The 19,995-nt window shown below is 38.7% G+C and overlaps 1 protein-coding gene across 1 annotated transcript in view; it reads right to left on the reverse strand.

Moving 5' to 3' along the window:
• Positions 1-19,995, reverse strand: part of gab2 (GRB2-associated binding protein 2) — a 46,732-nt gene that overhangs the window by 21,010 nt on the left and 5,727 nt on the right. Inside the window, exon 2 of the mRNA XM_014980840.2 lies at positions 4,213-4,513. Coding sequence (XP_014836326.1) covers positions 4,213-4,513 — 301 coding nt within the window. The remainder of the gene's footprint in view (positions 1-4,212; positions 4,514-19,995) is intronic.

Here is a 19,995-nt window from a genome sequence, read left to right on the forward strand (position 1 = left end):
GTAAATTAGCAATAAGTAAGTAAAGAAAAGTAATATTAACAGTATATAAATTAGCAGGTAAATAGATGCATACATAAAAATGTAAAAAATAATTTCAAAGAGATTCTTTAAATGCCTTAAATACATGACAGGTTTTTTTTTCAGACAAGCCTGATTTAGAGTATTTTATAGTCTTTAGTTTTTTGATGTCTTTTTAGTTTGTCACCACATCGTTTCACACATGTTCCAATTTCAGCCTCGTGTGAGCAGTGTACCCTCATCTACTCCCCTAAACGGCTTATGGCAAACCGCAAACGCTCTTCTCACAGTAATGTCTTGGGAGGATTGGTGTTCCATAATTTTTTCAATTTTTCAAGATGGATTGAAGTGATTTATATTGTAGCCTAACTGTGATCTAGACGGACTGATCTGGTGTGTTCCTGAGTTCTCGTGATGCCGTTCGCTTCTGGATAAACGAGTGAAAGGGGCTGAATATTAAACCAGATATAATTTACTTGTAAAGACAATTCAAAAACATGGGTCATTTTACCACCAGTTCAAGTTTAGATGCTATCTTTACATAGTCTTGCATTTGAATACTTTTAAATGGGAAATTTTCTGCATGAATGTCAAAACACTCCTTCACTTGCCTAGTTATCCTTCTTTTCAGCATATTCCTGTTTATGGGGCCCCACTTTAACATTTTGAGGGAAAATGACTTATCACTGTCAATATGTATAATTTCCATAAGAGGAACTAAAGTCTCACGTTTTTAAAGTCTTGTTTGTTTTTCTTTCAGAGAGGGAATTCCCAGAGTGTCTGATGACACAATCACTCCGATCTACAACCGACTCTTGTATCTCTTAGCTTGAAAAAAAAAGAAAAAGGTGTAGAACGTGTTTTATTATTTGTGTAAATAACACCAACATATCTGATGGGTAGCGTCAGAGAAAAACAAGCAGAGGATCCTGCATCAGCTGAGGAAATGCAACCAAAACCGGTTTAGGCGCCGCTGTGTGAACGACACAAACAGCTTGAGTTCATCAGATAGAGAATCCTTCACACGTTCAGCTCCGGAACGCTGCATTCGTAACAGAAGGTGTCTTACTAGCCTGAGTGGGAAGGGACTTTTTCCAAATGTGATGAGAATTTCCACAACCCGAGAACTGCTTCATCAGTTGATCAACTCACACATTTGCACCACTTTTCTCAAAAATTTGCTTTCTACCAACCAAAAAACAAAAGTAATTATTGTTGATGAAACTATTTAACTATATCTATGTGCATTTGTTCCTAGTGTGTGATAAACAACCTGTTAACTCTCATAGGAGGCAGGTAAATCTTTTTCATCAAGATGACAGTCACCAAATCGAAAAAAAAAAAGAAAAAGAAAAAAAAAAAACCCACAGGCCCAAAAGGCCTGTTGTGCAACGTAGGTTTGTGAAGGAAGATGCGTGTTGTTTGGACCCCTTTTAAGATGTTTGTGCTGTTCATACGGCAACTGGCAGGCAGAAAATGGAACAGAAAAACAGGAAGACAACACAAAGCTCTGAGAACACATTAAAGATCATGCAAACTAGACCAACTGGCCTGAATGATCTCATAAAACTGCTGCTTTTATGTTGTTTTACACAAGATGCAAGTCTCCATTAGACTCCACAAAACAGCTCAAGTCATTTGGTCTTTGACCATAACTCTGGAAACTCTGATCAGGTCCCAACCATGGGCCTCTTGCCAGCCTCTCTGAATAATGTTCTCCTTGGAGAAGCGCACCGATTGCAGTTTTCTTGTCAATCACTGATATTTAAAAAGCCGGATCTGCTGAGTCCAATTTTGGCAGACACCAATTTTTTTGTAACTTACAATATCAGGTGTTATAAGGTCACTATACACATGTGAACATAGCAACAAAGTTCCTGAGTTGGCAACAGTGGGTTGACCATAGTTAAAGTTGGATGTCCCAACGTGGCCTGGTGGGCGGATCTGTCTTTCTCACAACAAAGCAAAAGAGGACAGGGGCGGATTTTCATGTTTTTGGAGCGGTAGATAAGATCGGATGATAAGATTGATTTTACATGCAAGTACTGGCCAATTGTTGATCACCCAGAATTAAAGAAATTGGAGTTTATTTGGACAGTTACATTTTTGTAAGGCTTACAGTTTTCCCACATTCCTTTCATCTTCAGATGGTGGCTTAAACAATGCTCCAGAACTACTGAGATTAAATAAAATAAAAATTGGTTCTGTTTACTAACCACGGGACTTCTGAAGGCAATCGATTGCACTCGGTTTTATTTATTAGTATCAGATTTATCAGAAACTGAACACATGTAAATGCCACACATTAAGTGGAAATAATACAGAGTCAAAACTTTCTTTCTTTCAAGTAACTTCAAAGTGTGTCTCACTGAAATACTGTTAGTTTTGGTGTGATGAAAGTATGCCTCGTGTTTTTCTTCGTTTGATCCTGGAGGCACCAACATGCTGTTAGGTGTTATTTTTGCCTAGAAAGCAATGCTCGAGATTTTCAGAGAAGGACATGCTTAAACAGTTGCCCATTTTTAACTTCTCTATTTGGATTTCAGAGACGCCGAAAGCGCAAATGAAGATGCATTGAGATAATGAAGGGGCTCAGACAGAACTTCACAGAAAAAGGAACTACATGCTTCTGTGAAAGCAGAGTTTTATAACGAAAAGTACTGTACATGATGTTCAAATTATGACGACTTGTGCAGTTATAATTAAAACATTCCCCTCCATTCTCCAAGTCATAGCCTGCTAGCTACAAACAATGCAGTTCAAGAAGTGTAGTAGGACATTGCTAATTGGCAAATATGGTCCCAAGGGAAAGCTTTTGTGATCATTAAGACTTCATAACAGTTTTTATTTTTTGGTCTACACCTGGACATATCGCATGTTACAGATGATCAACCATGTGCACAGAGATTAACGCTCACCAGCTGTCAAATGGCGGGAAAACAACAACATGGAAGGAAAAACACTGCAACAGCGGCTGGTTTCACAAAATATGGTTCAAGGTTCGCAAACGATTACGACACTCAAATTAACACTGATGGCAGAGGAATTAACTGACACTAATCCCAGGTTTTATGAGGGAAAATAGCAGTTAGCATGCTAACAGCTAAGGTAAAAACATTCCCACATGGAAATAACATTAGCAGGGCTTTAATAATAAGCACTTCCATTATCATTTATGATGCCAGGAGTACACTCACCAACAGTGTTGGGTGCACAAAGCACTCTAAACTTTTACATCATCAAGCTAACTTTGACATGTCCACACTGGAACGGTCAGTCTTCTTAAACATAAGCAACAAAAATCAGATGCTCACTATGAGAAAAGAAAATCAGTAATTGGGTCTGTCACAGGGAGATGTTCCAGTCCTCTCAAATAAATAAAGATCAAACCCAACTGTCCGAGTGTTACCACGAGGTTATAAATGTGTTGTTTAACGTAGGCATGGGCCAGCTGGTATGAGACTCTCACAATATGACAAGCTTGACCAAAATATTATGGTTTCAAAATATTTATACCAAAAGTCAAAACAAAAAGTGTATAATGTGATTTAATTTCTGTTACTTAGAATATAAACATTTTATTTTTATATACTCTCTTACTAACACCTTGTAGTTATAACATTTTTACAATTTTGATTATATATGTTATTGTCATAGCTAATTTGAGTTTCTCTGTTCCAATAGACTGGTTAACAAGAGTGATGGCTGGTGCTCCTGTAGTTTGTCCACCATTGCCATCTGTGTTTTTTCTTGACTATAAATATTTCCACAGAGTCAAAAGTGAGAGAAAAGCCTTTTTTTCAGCCAGCTGATCAGCAGGAACAGACAGAGGAAGAAAAGAGTCCGCTCTTTTGTTTCCATGTCAATAAAAAAACTTAACCCCTTTCATAAGATATGATGGATTTCGGGGGTTTTTTGTTTTGTTTTTTTAAAGGCTAACTTTTTAAAAGTATATCTTTTTTTTTAAAGTATATCTTGATATTGGTATCAAGATATACTTTTATATATCCTAGCTTACAGCATAAAAACAGAATTTAACAACTTCTTTGGCGGTTACTATCAAGTTTATCTCATCAACAAGATTCTTTGCTTAACTGGTTACCCTGGATTAAAGATGAATAATGATATAATACTTTCATTTACTTCACCCGAAATGTATTTTTCCAATTCTACGACGAGCACAAGGTCCCTTACCGTGAGTGTCGTCCGACTGGTTGAAACCACACAGCTGGCAGATGGAGCGGACCCACTTGTTCATCTCGTCCTCCGTCTCGGCGACGAGGTAAAAAGTGCGATCGGACGTCTTGATGTCGAAGACAAAGCTGTCCTGGAACTCCTTCCTCTTGAAGGTCAGGCCAGCGTCCACCTGCTCGCAGCAGTGAAGGTCGATGACCCGGATGGGCTTCTTCGAGTGGTCGTTCTTGTAGTACTCGAGAACATCAGGGTCACCGCTCATTCGGCCGCTCCGAAGTATAAACCAACGTTTCTTCCATGCCTGGAATTTAAAAACAGTAAGAGTGCAACTTAATTATCCCCAAAGAACTTCAGCATGGGCATTTATCAAAGCAGCGTGTTTTTATTGTGAGGATTTCAAGAAATAAACAACTGTGGTTAAGTTCAATCCTTACTGTGTAAAAGGTGAAAGTGTCGCAATGATAACAGTCTCAACAGCTGGACATGTGATCTGGTGTTTACTGTTGATCAAAAAGACCAAGGAGGAAAGTCTGCCTTTTTAAGCACATGTGGTTGTGTGTGGTTGGTGTCTGTCTAAGCGGCTGTGAGAGGAAGGGGGGACTAGCAGGTGTTTACTCCCTCCCAACGTATTTCCTGTGCAGATATCCCTCTCTGAGCGAAGAGAAGCAGCGCTGCTCCATGACAGCTTCACTGAAAGACTGCAGACTCCTTCCGCTACCAGAACAGGACAAAAGACGATTCTCTGCTTCATTCGAATCCAGTCGTGTCAGCATATGGTCGCCAAACGTTTATTTTGGATAAACAACCCGCACCTTATAGAGGAACATCCATATCAGTTAGAATATCATTGAAAAGGTAATTTCTTTCAACAAACTGAAAAAAGTGCCCTCTTGCAATATGATTTATAAAACCTCAAATCCTGTTTGTCTTGTTGTTTTTTCAAAGAAAATTACAATAATAAACCACTAAACCACAAGTATGCATGCAGGGCTGGATCCAACGGATGAGATAGAAGAAGGAGTTAAATCCAACTCCTCTCTCGCTCATAAAGGGCAAGGACTATGATCTCTCTCTGCCTGGTTTTCTAACTATACGTGAAGACAGAGATTTTATGAGGCATGGCAAAAGCAAATGAGGTGGATTAGAAGCGTTATTACAACTAATGCTCTCATCCAGGACATGTTACTGTGCAATATGGTCTCTGCAGCCTGGAAATTGAGCTGCTAGCAGGTCATGACAGTCAGGACTTGCCATGCAGCAAGCGTCTCCAGTCAGAGGTCTTTTCAGATTAACTGCAAGACTGACTGCTACCAGAGATCTGTCCTGCCTACAGCATCAACATCCACAATGACTCCACCAGATCATCATGACACCTTCCACAAGGAGAGTAAACCACAAAATGTCATTTCCAGAGAAACTTCCCTCTACTGATGAGCTTTATAGAGAGGCTGATTTCATTTTCCAGTAGGATTTGATACATGCCCACAATGCCAAATGTACCGAAACCAGCATTAATGACCATGTTATCAGTTTTTCTTAAAATGTACCCGACTTAAACCACATTGGGAATCTGAGAATTGTCAAGAGGAACTTGAGAGGCACGACAAAGCAGACAAACCAAAGGCCACCATTAAGCCAGAACCACAAGCTGATTTCCAACCTAGTACTGAAAGCATAAAGTGTTCACAACAGAGACATGGTTTTCACAAGGCCAGCATTCATTCATTAAATCCTTTTTTTATTGTTCCTATCAATGGTAGACGCACGTCCACTAATATGCCAACAGTGGTGCTAATTTTTGCTGACTTTGATTAGCAAAACACAGAACATTCAGCTTCCCCTAAACTAACATTTCCAGATACATTCTAAAGTGCAAATTTAATTGGCTGTTTGTAAACTTTCGCATGAGTAAAGTTTGACATCTGGATTGAAGTTTCGGCTATTAATAATTACTAATTCTTCAAGTAGTTAGACATTCGCACTGTCTTCACCCATTTCACCCACACCAGTTTTGTTTCTTCTCCTCACGCTCCCTCTTTTTATCTCAAATAACATAATTCCAAACAAAATAAAACACGGACAGTAGAGAACAAAATATAGAGCTAAATATAATATCTAAGGGCATGTGAATGTAAAGACAAAATTAAATTTGTGCACAGGGGTTGCAGTTTTTTAAAGGCAGATATAATTTAAACTGAAGTTAGCGCTTTAGCATTAGCTTCCACTATACACAGTGTTGGTGTTGCGCTTTAACGTTAGTGGAACTAATGGTTATGATTCCTGCTTTAGGGTTAGCGCAACTACAATTTGAGTCAGCGTTGCCCACCACCGGTTCTTTTCCAGATTATCTGAGATACTAAATTTTGGTTTTTAATGAGCTGCAAGCCATAATCATCCAAACGAGCAGTAATAACTATAAGATATATCCATCTATGTGAAATCAATTTACAAATCATTTTTTTGTATTGAATACATTGAGTCACTCCTGCTTCAAACCAAGAACACCGCTGTATTTGATAATTAGACAGGCGCAAATGAAGAAGAGCAGCCTTCCATACTTAAGCTCCACATGGTTTTCCTGCAGCCATCTAAAGAGAGAGTCTGTTCTCTGTACTGCGACACAAAAGAGGAAGATAGACCAGGAAGGGAAAGGGTCGTAAAGGAGTGTTAGGGGGTGGAGGGTGTGGGCTGTTGGACATATGCCAGGGATGCACTTCCAGCAGGCAACGTCTCACATGGAGGCTGCTGACACACAGAATCCTGCTGGACCCCCGTCTGCCCCTCCATCAACACTGACACTGCCGTAAGGCTAATGCCTCCCCCCCGACCCCCCCAAAAACACACCCAGCAAATATGATATTCCTAATCTCTTCTGGAAGTATGAGCACAAATTTGTTCTATTTTGGGGGCCATTAACCTCAAGATGCAGAGATGAATGAGTGATGGCTGAGGAAGCTTCCCCGGCTTCTCTGCTCTGGTAATGTGTCTATCGGCAACCTGTCACCATCTGTAGCAGCTCACAGGGACGCCAGGAAAGACAAGAGCAGAATCCTGTATTTTCCTATCTATGTTCTGATGGAAAACATTTAAAAGCTACAGGAGACTAAGCTGGTAGGGTGTATTCGCAAGTCTGAAAACGCATGAGAGAAGAAATAAATGAAGGAAACGGAGGATGTTTGTTCGATACTGGGGATTGACTTACAGAGCAAGGCAAAAGGAGTCTGGATGTCTCCCTGGATTCGCTCTCTGTTACATGGATTTACTTCCACCTGGCTTTAACAGAAATAGGATGAAAGTAGCTGCCATCAAGGAACTTTTACCCAGTTACTAAAACAAAACATGAATCTAGAATACCAAAAAGAGTAGTGAGAGATAACAGCGTGTCAGACAGGAAAGTCCAATTTAGCTGATGACTAATATATTCATATTGTATAAATCCAGGGCTAAATGGGTCCTTTAGCAAAGCATTATTGAACATCCTTTCGAGAACTGTTTTGACTGTTTCAAATAAAGTCATACTAATATTAAACTGACTGCCGGATTTGGCTGTGATTATGTTTTGACTAATTTCACTTTGTGACATTTTACCTCCACTCAGGTAAGCAAATAGTGATACACCAAGTCTACATAGACATGTATGACAAACATTCAAACTATAATCTTTCTTTAAAAAGTTCTTAGGGAAATACCCCAAACTATACCAGCTCATCATTGGGAGAACTTTATGTACAGCCAAGGAAAATAAGAGGCTTGATTAAGGCAATTTTTTATTGCTGTGTCCAGGCAACAATCCCAAAATTGTTGAAATTAAATCGGCACATTTAAAAAATAAATAAATGTTTAGTATTATCCCCCTTTGCGTCTTAAGGCCTAAATTTTCCAAACAGGAACAGTGTAAAGCCTCTGCAGGCTTTATGCTGGAGACTCCTCCTACAGGCAAAACATTAACAGACATTCATCTACTACAGTTACGCTCAATCAAAGAACATTTAACTATATATTAAACTAAAATTCAAACTTTTGTGCCCACAAATATTTTTGGCGTATCCATGTACGTCCTTCTTTTAAAACACAGCCCATTACCGCCCTGGTAGGACCTGCTAGGTGGTCATCAAAACATAGTGCTTCATACAAGTACAACACAACAAAGCAACATAGTTCTACTGTACTTTTAAGATTTCATTAATGTCAAACAGTGTTTTACATTGCCAAGTTGTGTGTTCATACTGTGTACAAACTACTTAAGCTATACCCAGTAACAATTGGCACCAGGGTTCCTGACCAAACTCCTAATTACAAGCAATTCATGTAGCCGCAATTTGCACAGCCAGGTTTTTTTTTAATGATGCATGGTTTCATTTGAACACGTTGTCAAACATGCCTTGCTTATTGCTCTCGCTTTTTCCTGACAAAGCTCCATGACTGCTCCAGATAAAAGGAGACTGCACGTAGGGAAGTAATGCTCACAATCAACCTGGTTCTAGGAAAGAAGGGCGGCAAATTCATTACAAAGAAAATAGATTAAAAATACTTTTGTTGCCAACACTAAACAAAACAAAGCCAGAGCAGGAAGCTTTGAAGTAGTACTCAAAAAAAAAAAAAAAAAAAAAAAGCCAAGTTGGACTTTCCTAGGAATAACCATCTCTTCTGCATTAACCTTACCGGCATTGCTGGATGCTTTACCTTTTATACAGACACAGATCATGTACGCTGTTGCCTCCTCAGGAAGAATAGCAGCTATTTGCTCTCCTAAAAGTAGCTGACATTGTCTGCTAATTTGCATATGTGTGATCCAGGCAGTGGTAGAAAGGAATATCAACACGGCCAAGACAGAAATAAGGGTTCTAAATATGTTTAGAACTATATGAAATAATTCAATAACATAAATAGTTTGCCTGAACCCACACGACATGAATCGGTTTTGTATAATATCAAATTTAACCAAAAGACAGTAATCACACACAGCAGAGATGAGACAGTGACTGAGGCTGTGTATCGAGTAACTATGTCACCATCAGCTGTTAAAATGATGTGTACGTAAAAATGAATTCACTTTTTCAGCTCGTCATGACAACAATGCTCCTCCATTTTGCCGTTTTCAACTGTTTCTAGGGGCGTTGCAGTGAGAAGTAGTTTGTACGGTAAGCTTTGCAGACTTGCAGTTCCACCAAGTGTTTGCTAATTGCTGCTGCTGCCTGCTGTGTTTTTGGTTAGGAAATAATATTATAACACCATATAAAGTTTAAAAGAGATGATTTTTGCATAATATCCTCACCGTTAAAGAACTTGGGTCTGTATCATGAAAGAAAGTACCTTATTCAGGACAACCATAGCTACCTTCAGTAATTAAAAAAAATAAATAAATCAGTTTTTTCTACATTTGTCCCCTAATTAAATACCACCTAAAAATATTTTACAAATAATATTTTGGAATGCATTACCTCCATCACAAATAAATGTTTATTTATTCAAGTCTTAACTTGAATCTACATAAACCCCACTGTAATTCTACTTTTCCACTGATGTTTAACTCAGCGACAGTAATGTTGTACCTGTTTACATCGTCTTTGTTTCCAGGAAGTGCAGGTCATGATCTTATCTGCAGCGTGTAGCTGATGCGACCCGAGGTGTTGGGGTACGCCGCTTCTTGTTTTATTTCAGTCAAAATGATTCGCTGATTACAGCTACTAACTTCTGTATCAGGAAGTAACATCATCAAAAAAAAAAAAAAAAAGTAACAAGATCTGATTAATTGTGAATAAATGACTATATTGTGAATAAGTGTGGGAGGGTAGTAAGGAAATCCACTGGCCAGTAAATTATAATGGTGTAGGACGTAGCGCCACTTATTCCAAAGAAGTAATAACACTCATTGAGTTTCCACCAAAACACAAACATGGCAACACGCAAGACCAAACACAGTTTTTAATAATATGGTTCCGGTCTTAAGGATTTTGTTATTCGACATCGAGAGAAATGTAAGCGTCATGTCGATGTTTTGCCTTTTCTGGAAAAAAGGAGCACTTCGCTTAATTGAAAGCTGGAGCGCTGCCCAGTTTAAAGAGGTCGTCGGAACCCGGCTGGGTTATTCCTGGCATCCATCAGCTGTGGCCGGAGTATTAGGCTTTCAAACTAAAATTTCTTAGCGGATTATGAAATATGACAAAACTAGTCACCGTTTCTAGTGAACTCATTCCAGAAGGTAATCAGTTGCAAAATCCGCCTTTGTGTGCAGCTTAAATTTGAGAGAACTTCCCTGGTAAAGTGGATCATGAGGGAGGAGGACAGAAGAAAATGAGCAAACCCACCCACAGCCTGTCCTACAGAGCATGTCTGAGCCTATCGATCACTGTCTAAGCACTGGGAAGTAAGAGCTGAAGCTGTAAAACTAGGCTGAACTCTCCACTCTCTCCCCTCCCCCTGCCATGGCTTTGGTGTAAGCTACAGCGCTGTTCAGGGAAAAAAAAAAAAAAAAAAAATTAGGGGGGTGGCTAGAAACACTGCCCTTGATAACAACTGGACTGGACAGTTCTCAGGAACACAAACGAGTGTTGAACCGAGTCACAGATTACAACAAAAACGAGGCAGAAATCCAAGTGGTCACAGCAATATTGTAAGAGCAACACATTGCAAACCACAAAGGTCGTGTTGTAACTCTCATATACCAGGTTTTGCTCATCATATTACACCATTTTCTCTCCGCAGAGGCGATAAAGTAAAAAAAAATAAAAAGGTTAACCCCAAAATAAAGACACAACACTGCTCAATGCAAACCTGTTTCTATGAATGCGAGTCAGAGAAAATCCTTGAAAGTATCAGATAAGGTTTAAGTGAAGAATCAAACGCTATGTAGGTTATAACGGGTCTTAACTTAAGACATGAAAAAGACAAAAGATTGCCTGTCGACAGTGAGAGAAGAGCAGCCATCCGCATCTATGGGCAAGGAGCATTTAGTCCCCTCAGTCTTATTCAATCATCCCATGAAGGCTTGATCTCACCTTTTGCCAACCCACTCGTCCCGTGCCGAGACTAGTCAGATACACAGAGACTGCAGCACAGCACAGCACAAAGGATAACATATCTGCATCTATTTTAGATGCCTGGGAAGGAAAGCATCTAATAACAAAACCATAGAAAACATTCCTCTGAGCGGGCTGCTTACTAAAAATAAGATCAAAACTGGTTCATCTGGCCAGTTTCTTTTGTTTCTTCGGATGTTGATTGTTTTTCTATTTTTGGAAGAAGGAAAAACAATGAATCTGTAGGAGAAACGTCAACAATTCAGAAAAGTGACAGTTTTTCTTAAGTTTTCTAACAGTACGTTGAACCCAACCCACCGCAGGGAGAGTAAAAGAGTCTTGTTTATTTGCATCACGTTTATCACTCCTCCACCGCAAAAACCCAACTAATCAAGTTAGTCACGGCCAAAACAATTAACCAAGATGTGCCCTTTTACTAGAATGGAGAAATGTGTGTGTTTAATAGTAGGCTGTGTCAACAGGCGGGATGATGGGAATCACCCGACATGTTTTTTAAATGTCTATGAGCAAACATCCAAGTTAAACAAGAGTGTTATTGAAGCTACAGGGAAGAACAGGCTTGTTTACCTCTGGCACTATTAAAGCAGCAGGGGGAGGAGTCAGCAGGTTGTTGTCTTTGACTCTGCTTCCCATAGATTATACCTGTCGCTGCAGCACGCACACACACACACACACACACACACTACACAGCTGCACAAACACTGGCACTGTAGATCTGTGCCATAGCCGTGCAACCACCTCACCTGTAGACATCTGCTTCCCTAAGAGGCCATCTTTTATTTCAGGCACATTAGCGCTGACTGACGGACATCCTTTGAACCCGACACCTGCTTCATCCTTGGCGATGACATCATTTCTGCTGCTTTTAACTGTTTATTGATTTAACCATGGGCAAGGGATAGAATATTTTTGGAAAGGTACACCTTCAAACCACAAGAAATGGCAGTCAGTTTAAAATCCTTTCATTGAGGTGCCAGAAAAAAGCGAAGCATCCACGCCAACTGTTGCTGGTGCACAGCTGATCAGCTGGTTGAAGGCAACTATACCTTTTGCTTAAGTTATTTTGTTTCCAAACCACAACTGTCTCCCCTTTTTTATTTGTCTATCTTGTAAGTATATGAAAAATGAAACAGGGGTCTTTCAGGAAGCTGACTTGCAGTGCACAGCTACACGGGAGGGTAGGACAGCTCTTTAACTGTACCTTATTGCCTTACTATTTCAATTATCAGCCTGAAAAAACTGAAAACAGCATCAGAGCAGCCAAACGTGGTAGTTACTGTATTACTTTGCTGTAATACATCACTGATGCTTACACTTTTTAAACTGCTTAACAAAGCAATGAGTTACCAGCAGACCTTTGGGGTTGTTTCTGTGCAACAATGAAAACAGGCTGTAAAGTGATGAAATAACTGACTCTATTGGATTACATGATAAATTTACCCAACATCAAGACACACAAACAGCCACCGAGAAACATCTGTAGTGGTTTCCAAGTGATAACCAGGAGCTGTAAAGTGAGGTAATGTTTTATTTTATGGTAATATCACATTTACCCACTACTAAGATAAGCATACAACATTTGTTACGGTTCTTTATAACAACCATTAACTAGTGCTTTAACATGATGAGCCATTTCTACTTTATTACACTGTTGAACTTTTTATATCTATCAAAAATATGAAATTGTTATTTTTACAGCAAGCTGTAACTGTGTAGTTGTATTGTAATATCAAATTATCACAACTTTTTCGCCAAGCTTTTACTGTCTTATAACCAACTATAATATTGCCATATTAGTCATTATCCAATTTCCCTCTAATTTCTCTCAAATAGTTAGTAATTCATGTTGGGCACAGCAAATTCAATCCATCCACATTAAGTTAAATAATACTTTTTGATGCATCCCATATTTATGTTCTTATTCGTTTCATACTTTGAAAAAGTTAGCAAAATTTCAATAAATAACTTGGGTTGACTTCTCATCCCATCTTGTGCCTAAAATAGGCCAAAATGTTCTTCTGTCAATGACAGAACAACAGTTTTACAATGCATTAATTAAAGCCTGGGACTGTTAAAATGGCCACCACAGAAAGACTGGATGCCTAAACAATGGTAATTCCGGTAAAAGTGGCGACAGGAGACAAAGCTGGGTAGACGACAGCAACAGAGGCTTGATTATCCAGCCCTGATCAATAGCGGGTCACCACATGCCAGCAACAGATGTGGGTTTCAGGAACACACAAAAAAACAAAAGAAATTAAAATAGAACAATGCAGCTACATTTTACAAAGCAGAAAATACACATTTGAAATTAGCATCACATTGCTTTCCAAGCTTATTTGGCATACATTAGCAAGTGTGCATTCAACATAAGAAAAAAAAAAGATGTCACAAAAAAGCCAGATGAGCCACTAATGTATCAGTGCTTTCTTTTATGTGCTTTACAGGTGTCACATATCTGTATATAGACATCAGGCAACAGTTTACGTGAGCCTAAATAAACCACAAATGCTTCCTTCTAAGTTGTATAGTTCACACAAGGTTTTACATCTCTGCTCAGTGTGAGACATTAACCAGACAGCTGTCCCCCTCAAAGTTTATAATAAACCTTTTCTGGCGCTTAAAAAAAAAAATTAAAAAAAATACAGTCACAAACACAATTGTGCCAGCAGTGTGCATCTTCTACAGCTCCAACCTATTATTTGTCCTGACAGCTGAGGAGATCCAGAAGCTCCACTGTCGGTGGATGCTTTGTCCCATTCATGTACCCAGAAAAGTAAACATGAAAAGATGTAAAACAGAGTTTTAGCGTATGAGGTTTAAAAGATGGAGGAAACAAACAGAATCCTTAACTTAAGATAAGAATCAACCCAAACATCAGGGACGGAGACACAGCGAAGTTGAACTCACAGCTATGACAAACAGCTTACGCAAGGTGACTGACACCGTTTTATGACATTAACTTTTATCACGTGAGATCAGACTACATTCCACATTTTATTTTACTTTTTTAAAAAATGTCCTCTGTGAATGTTTGCTTACTTTTTTTGCCTGTTATTGGTGATGAAATGTGTTGGATTTTAGTTGTTATAATGGAAATATTTCACCTTACTTTTGAACTAGTCCTAAGACCAGAATTGCCTAGTTTCTGTTTCCCCAACATCCTTTTTCTTTTATGGTTACGTTTTTAGTAGAAACTGTGATTATGCTCCTGGGGTGAAGATATGTTGCATCTCAATGGGACCAGTATAAACACCGATGTCCACAGAACGCTTTAAATCTCTCAACCGCCAAACATTTCTCATAAATTTTCACAATTAGAGTCAGCTGCAGCTCTCATTATTTTCTTCCTCTGTGTCTGAGCCAAATGAAGGAGGATGTTTAAATGTAGTCGCAATCTGATTTAATAGCAGTATTGTAACCTGAATTCCAGCTGCTATATTTGTAACACAAGCTTAATGGGACTTTTAATGGCCAAATAAAACCTAACTGTAACCAAAATGATTAAGTTTGAGTGGCATGTGATTGATAGTGTCCTTGGAATAACATTTAAACAACTTCATAATTGTTGTACAGTTAAACCCTCTGGAGTGAAACACAAACTAATTATATGGGGTGACTATATGGTTCACTTATGACAGAAACATCTGGAGGTGATGACGCACAAATCAGAGTAATGATGCTGGTTAGGAACAGCAAACTCCTTTTGGCTTTGTGATCACAGAATGGCTTCAACATTGAGCACTTTTAAATCCCAACCTGTACTACTGTTCCTGTCCTCAATGAGTAAATAGCCAAATAAATATTCTTATACACAAACTCAAATTCAAGCCCTGGGTTTACTGCCACTACATTGGTCTTGGTTTGCCACACAGATGCCTTAATAAGGTGTATCAAATGGGACGTTGTCACACTGTCAACTTTGGATTGTGTTTTTAGCTGCCTTGTCTTGAGACCTACAATATCATGCTTTTTTATTTCAGACTTGGAATAACTACCATTTGCTACAAGCCCAAACACAGTTTGAAACATTTCAAAAATGATGATTCATACCCTAAACAGCTCAGATTGCAACTGCAACTGAAAACTATGTTGACTGATACAAAATGTATCATGCAACAAGAAACTCGAAACAAGTGCATGATTTAATGTGTTAAGATGGTGAAGGGTTAGCTATGAATTTCAGACAATCTTTTCATTTCTCCAATATGAAGTCTTAATCTAGTTTTTTTTTTATTTATTTATTTTTTTTATTTGTATAATTTGTAAGTTCATATTAAATAGGGCCTTTACTCAGATTCTAAGAAATGAGGCCAGGAATTCACGTCATGTCATCACGACTCTCGACTCTAGAGCTCAATCCAACAGGTGTGACAGTGATGAAGAAGCTTCTTGCGTTTGACAGCTACCGGTCTCCTGCAGTTCAAGCTTGGCTGGGGCGGAGGGCGGGTGGTGGTGGGGGGGTGTCAGAGCCTGCTGTACATCACATGAAAACAACCTCTAAAAAGCTCTCAGCAGATATAATCAGCCTCAATTTGCAGCTGAACGCTTCCATTATTATAAAAATGAGCAATCTCTCGCCATGTCTCCATTTCAGCAGAAGGCTGGGCTTATTTAGCATGAGCTCAGTCTGACAGCTTAACTAACGGGAGGCATTATCTTCAATCAGAACTCTTTGTGCCGCTTCCCCCTGCCTCTGCCGTCAGCATCAGCTCCTGGGCGCCTGAGTGCAGAGGTCGTGCTGTGTGCATCTCCTGGTAATTCTCGACAAGTACGGGGAGCTTTTAGATACACAGAATAGAGTAAAACTCATTTAAAACAGCAAGGTTACATCCAGCTGAGGGATTTCCATACAAGCACCTGACCTTGGCACCTGTTGGACCGTCACTCCAATTCAAAAACACCCTATATTTTTGCATGTTGCCCGAGACCAGCGGTAGAAGTCATCATCAGCAGAGGATTCTGACCTTCAGAGCAGCCAGAGCAGTATGAGAAACAATACGATAGGAAATGAAGGAAAGCAATCGCCAGCGAATGACACAAACAGTCCAGATTAGATAACCATTATCTCATCATTAAACAAAGAGTTATGATTTCAAAATCACTATAATTTAACTTTTTAGGGGTAACATCCACTTAATAAGATGTTTTCTTGAGCTGTAGGGAGAATAGGGCAAAACAGCGCTGCCCCTCCCCCACCTGATGCTGTGCAGCGCCAGTTCAAGTACTGGAGTTGTATCCAGTTCGCAAAACAGAAACAATATAAGGAGTTCGGAAAATTTTCAGGTTGTGGAAAACATGGACCATCATACTGGAAAGCATGTTTAGATTGGTCAAGCAGATCAGGTAGCCTACCCACCTTACCAGCTAATGTCACCTTATCAGTGCGTTACTCTATAAAGAGTAAAGTAGCGAAAAGTCGTAACGTTCTGTCCACTAAGCGCTTGAAAACATTTTATTTGGATGTTGGCAATCCTGTATCTTTGTTCAAATATTTCCATCAGAATCATAATAGCAACAATAATGTGATTACTGGAACTGTCACAAGCAAAATGCTGGATTAATTTAGCAACAGTAGCAGAAAATCTCCTGCCAGCCTAAATCTTACCAAAAAAAATTGTTTGTTTTTTTCCACAGATTGCACTTAATTTAACAGTGCTGTATAGTTTGGGAGTAGTAAATTAAATGAGCACTAAAATTATTACTATGTCTCATTTTTTAAGTTAGATAAAAGGATTACAGTTAATGCTGCATTTAGAAACTTTATTACTGATTAGGTGTTTTTTTTTCAGTCTTTGAACACTGAATAATTAACAACAGAGAACAATGACGTTGCATCTAATTCTCAAGATGAAACTGATTAGAAGACATATTTGGATTTTATGAATCCTGGCAGGGAGAACCTAATGAAGTGTGTTAAAATTTAAATTGAATTAAGGCATTAAATTTTCATTTTACTGAAATAATTTAGGAGCAAGAAGGGAAATAAGACATCCTGCAAAATTCCTCAAGCATGTCAACAGAAAGAGATGAGAAATTTGACAGTGAGTTTACCTTATTTCATGAAGTCATATCTCTGATGCTAAAAACTGCATTAAGATTTAACTTGAAATCTAAATTTGGAAACTGCAAATACAACTATTTCTATTTTAACTAAGTTATGCTAGTTCCTTTTTACTGAAACACAATGACTCATCAGTGTCTGAAGGGAAGATTTACTCAGGATTTCCGGTTGTCAAAAAGTCTACTTTACACTGTTGTTGGTCATTTAAACCTCTTTTAAAGCTAAATTAGACATGATTAAATGATTCACTTACAATTTGAAGAAGCTGTTGGCACCTGACCACACTGCACAAATCTGAATAGAATAAATCTAACAAGTGGTGAAAATGACTGCAAATTTAGTTGCCAAGAGATAATAAATCTGTGCATCTTTTTAAAAATAAAGAGGCATAGCTTCAGCTCCGCAGAACATTTAAAAACAGGATTAAAAAAAAGGCTAGAAAGAAAATCCCAAACTCTAGTTTCAGTCATGCAAACTCATTTCTCTGGGTTTTACATGCTAATTAAAGGGCGTATAGAACAAAACATTTTTCCACCGCATTAATCATTTTTTTCCCCCTAACATGCAGGGAAACGCTTGCTTTTTTTTGTTGCCGTTTTCACTTTAACTACAGAAACCACAACCACAAGGTTAAACGTACACATTTCCAACTCCTATGAATAATGGCAGTGAGGCACAAGGTTTGACACGAAATAGAAACTCGTATCAGTATTTGAAATAGATATAGCTGCTAATCAAACTCCCTTTTTTGACAGTGTAAATATTATATATGCTGACCATTACAAAGAAATTTTTCAAACAGATTTTGGTTACGATTCAACAAAAAATTTTATTTTTTATTTACAGATTTAAGTCTGTTTTTCAATTAATTACTAAATCCTCCTTTACTCCAATAACTCCTATTGGCAACACGGACATCCATCTCATCTATATGTCTTATTAGCTCTGCAGACTTCTCACAAGTTATCATCTATTTGTAAATGCGGTAAACCTCAAAAACATCACCAACATTAATAAGTTGCCAGTAAGAAGTAGTACAACTCTGTCCCACTTGCTGGAACTTTTTTTTTTTTCACACTTAGACCACAGAAATTATTCCCCACTCAAACCTAATTTGTTAGTGATGTTATTTACTTGAGAACAAACGTGCATTTTCTTTGAAATTTCTTTACTATTCAGCATTTCTTCCCTTTCTGGTTCTTCCCCAGGTTCCTTGTTCACATCGTGTTAGCTGACAAAGTTTATTAAGGGTTAGGATCACAGCAGTACATTGAGGAGTAACTTCTGCAGATTGAGAACATTGACATGTGCATTACGGTTCCAAAATCAGACGTAGTCAAAGAGAATAACTAACTAGGCTTTTTAAAGTCAACCAGGAACTTTCCATGGAGCCCAATAGCCAATGTATACCAAGGTTCTAAAAATCACTGAAGCTTTCTGTCACAATGCTCCCAAGGTATTTATGAGGTAAAGGAAATGCCAAACCAAGTGCAGCAGCCACCGGAGATTTCTGTCGGCCGAGCAAACAGCCAGTAAGCTGCCAGAAGAAGGCTGCTACCCGTTTCACTTGTTTACAGGAAACACACATTTGTCTGTTTGCAACAAAACAGACTAACGTGGAAACCAAAGGAGCCTTAAAAGTCACTCTTACTATTATGATGCAATATAAATAAATCTGCAGTCGGCATCCTATGAGCACCAGCTTTTACCTGCAGGCTGGCTACCGGAGCAGAAGCAAAGCTACATTCACACAGAAGGCCGAATTCCGTTGTTTTGCTGAAATTGGATTTTTGTGTGTGTGTGTGTGTAATCTTTCATACTTCTGAATGATGCAAGACTTCTGTGTGAATGGCTCAGGACCTTAAAGTGACCGTTTACGGAAATAATAATGGGTGCCGCAACTTTACTATCAGATATAAATCGGACTTATGGGAGTGGGACAATTCGGATATTTGTGTGGGTGAAAAGATCGGGATTTGACTACTGAGACAACAGAGAACAAGTCGGATTTGGGTCACCTTTACCAGCTGTGTGAACGCAATCTAAGTTACAAGAGAATGTCAGTTACAGTTGCATTACTCTACAAGAAAAGAGCAATAAAGGTAATGTTCTGTGTAACTAGTACTTTAAAACTACTGAATTTAGTGTATGTTATTTTTATCACAATTATTTTTATTGTGGTAATTAATATGTCTCTGTGTTTCGACTACATCTTGTAACCAATCATTTTACAAATAAGCACGCTGATGACAAAGCCATAGTCAGCTAATTCCCTGACACGTTTTACATGTCTTCTATGAAGCTAAGAGTCAGTGTAAGTATGAGGAAGAAAATTAAAAACGAACAGGAACAGGAGGTTCCGCGGTGCTGTCAAAAGCGTTTAGTGAGGTCGAAGCCATCAATTAAAAGAAACGTTTTGCACTTTTCCAGGCCAGTTAGGCGGGTTCAGATCCTGGGACGTCACACCCACACACTCCTCCTCTGCACTGAGTGCTGACTTCTTCCAGCTGGTCACAGACATATTCTGCCAAGATGCAAGGCAAACAAAGTTTGAAAAAGAAAAAAGAAAAATGTTTCTCCCAACTTCCATCCTTAGCTGAACCATCTGAGGCAGTTTACTTTGTTTGCTCAGCATATTGTTTACATAGGGCATGTGAGTTGTGAATGTCATGATCCGTA

Source organism: Poecilia mexicana, unplaced genomic scaffold, assembly GCF_051168715.1.
Source record: "Poecilia mexicana isolate PSO_F unplaced genomic scaffold, ASM5116871v1 scaffold_13, whole genome shotgun sequence".
Classification (NCBI taxonomy): domain Eukaryota; kingdom Metazoa; phylum Chordata; class Actinopteri; order Cyprinodontiformes; family Poeciliidae; genus Poecilia; species Poecilia mexicana.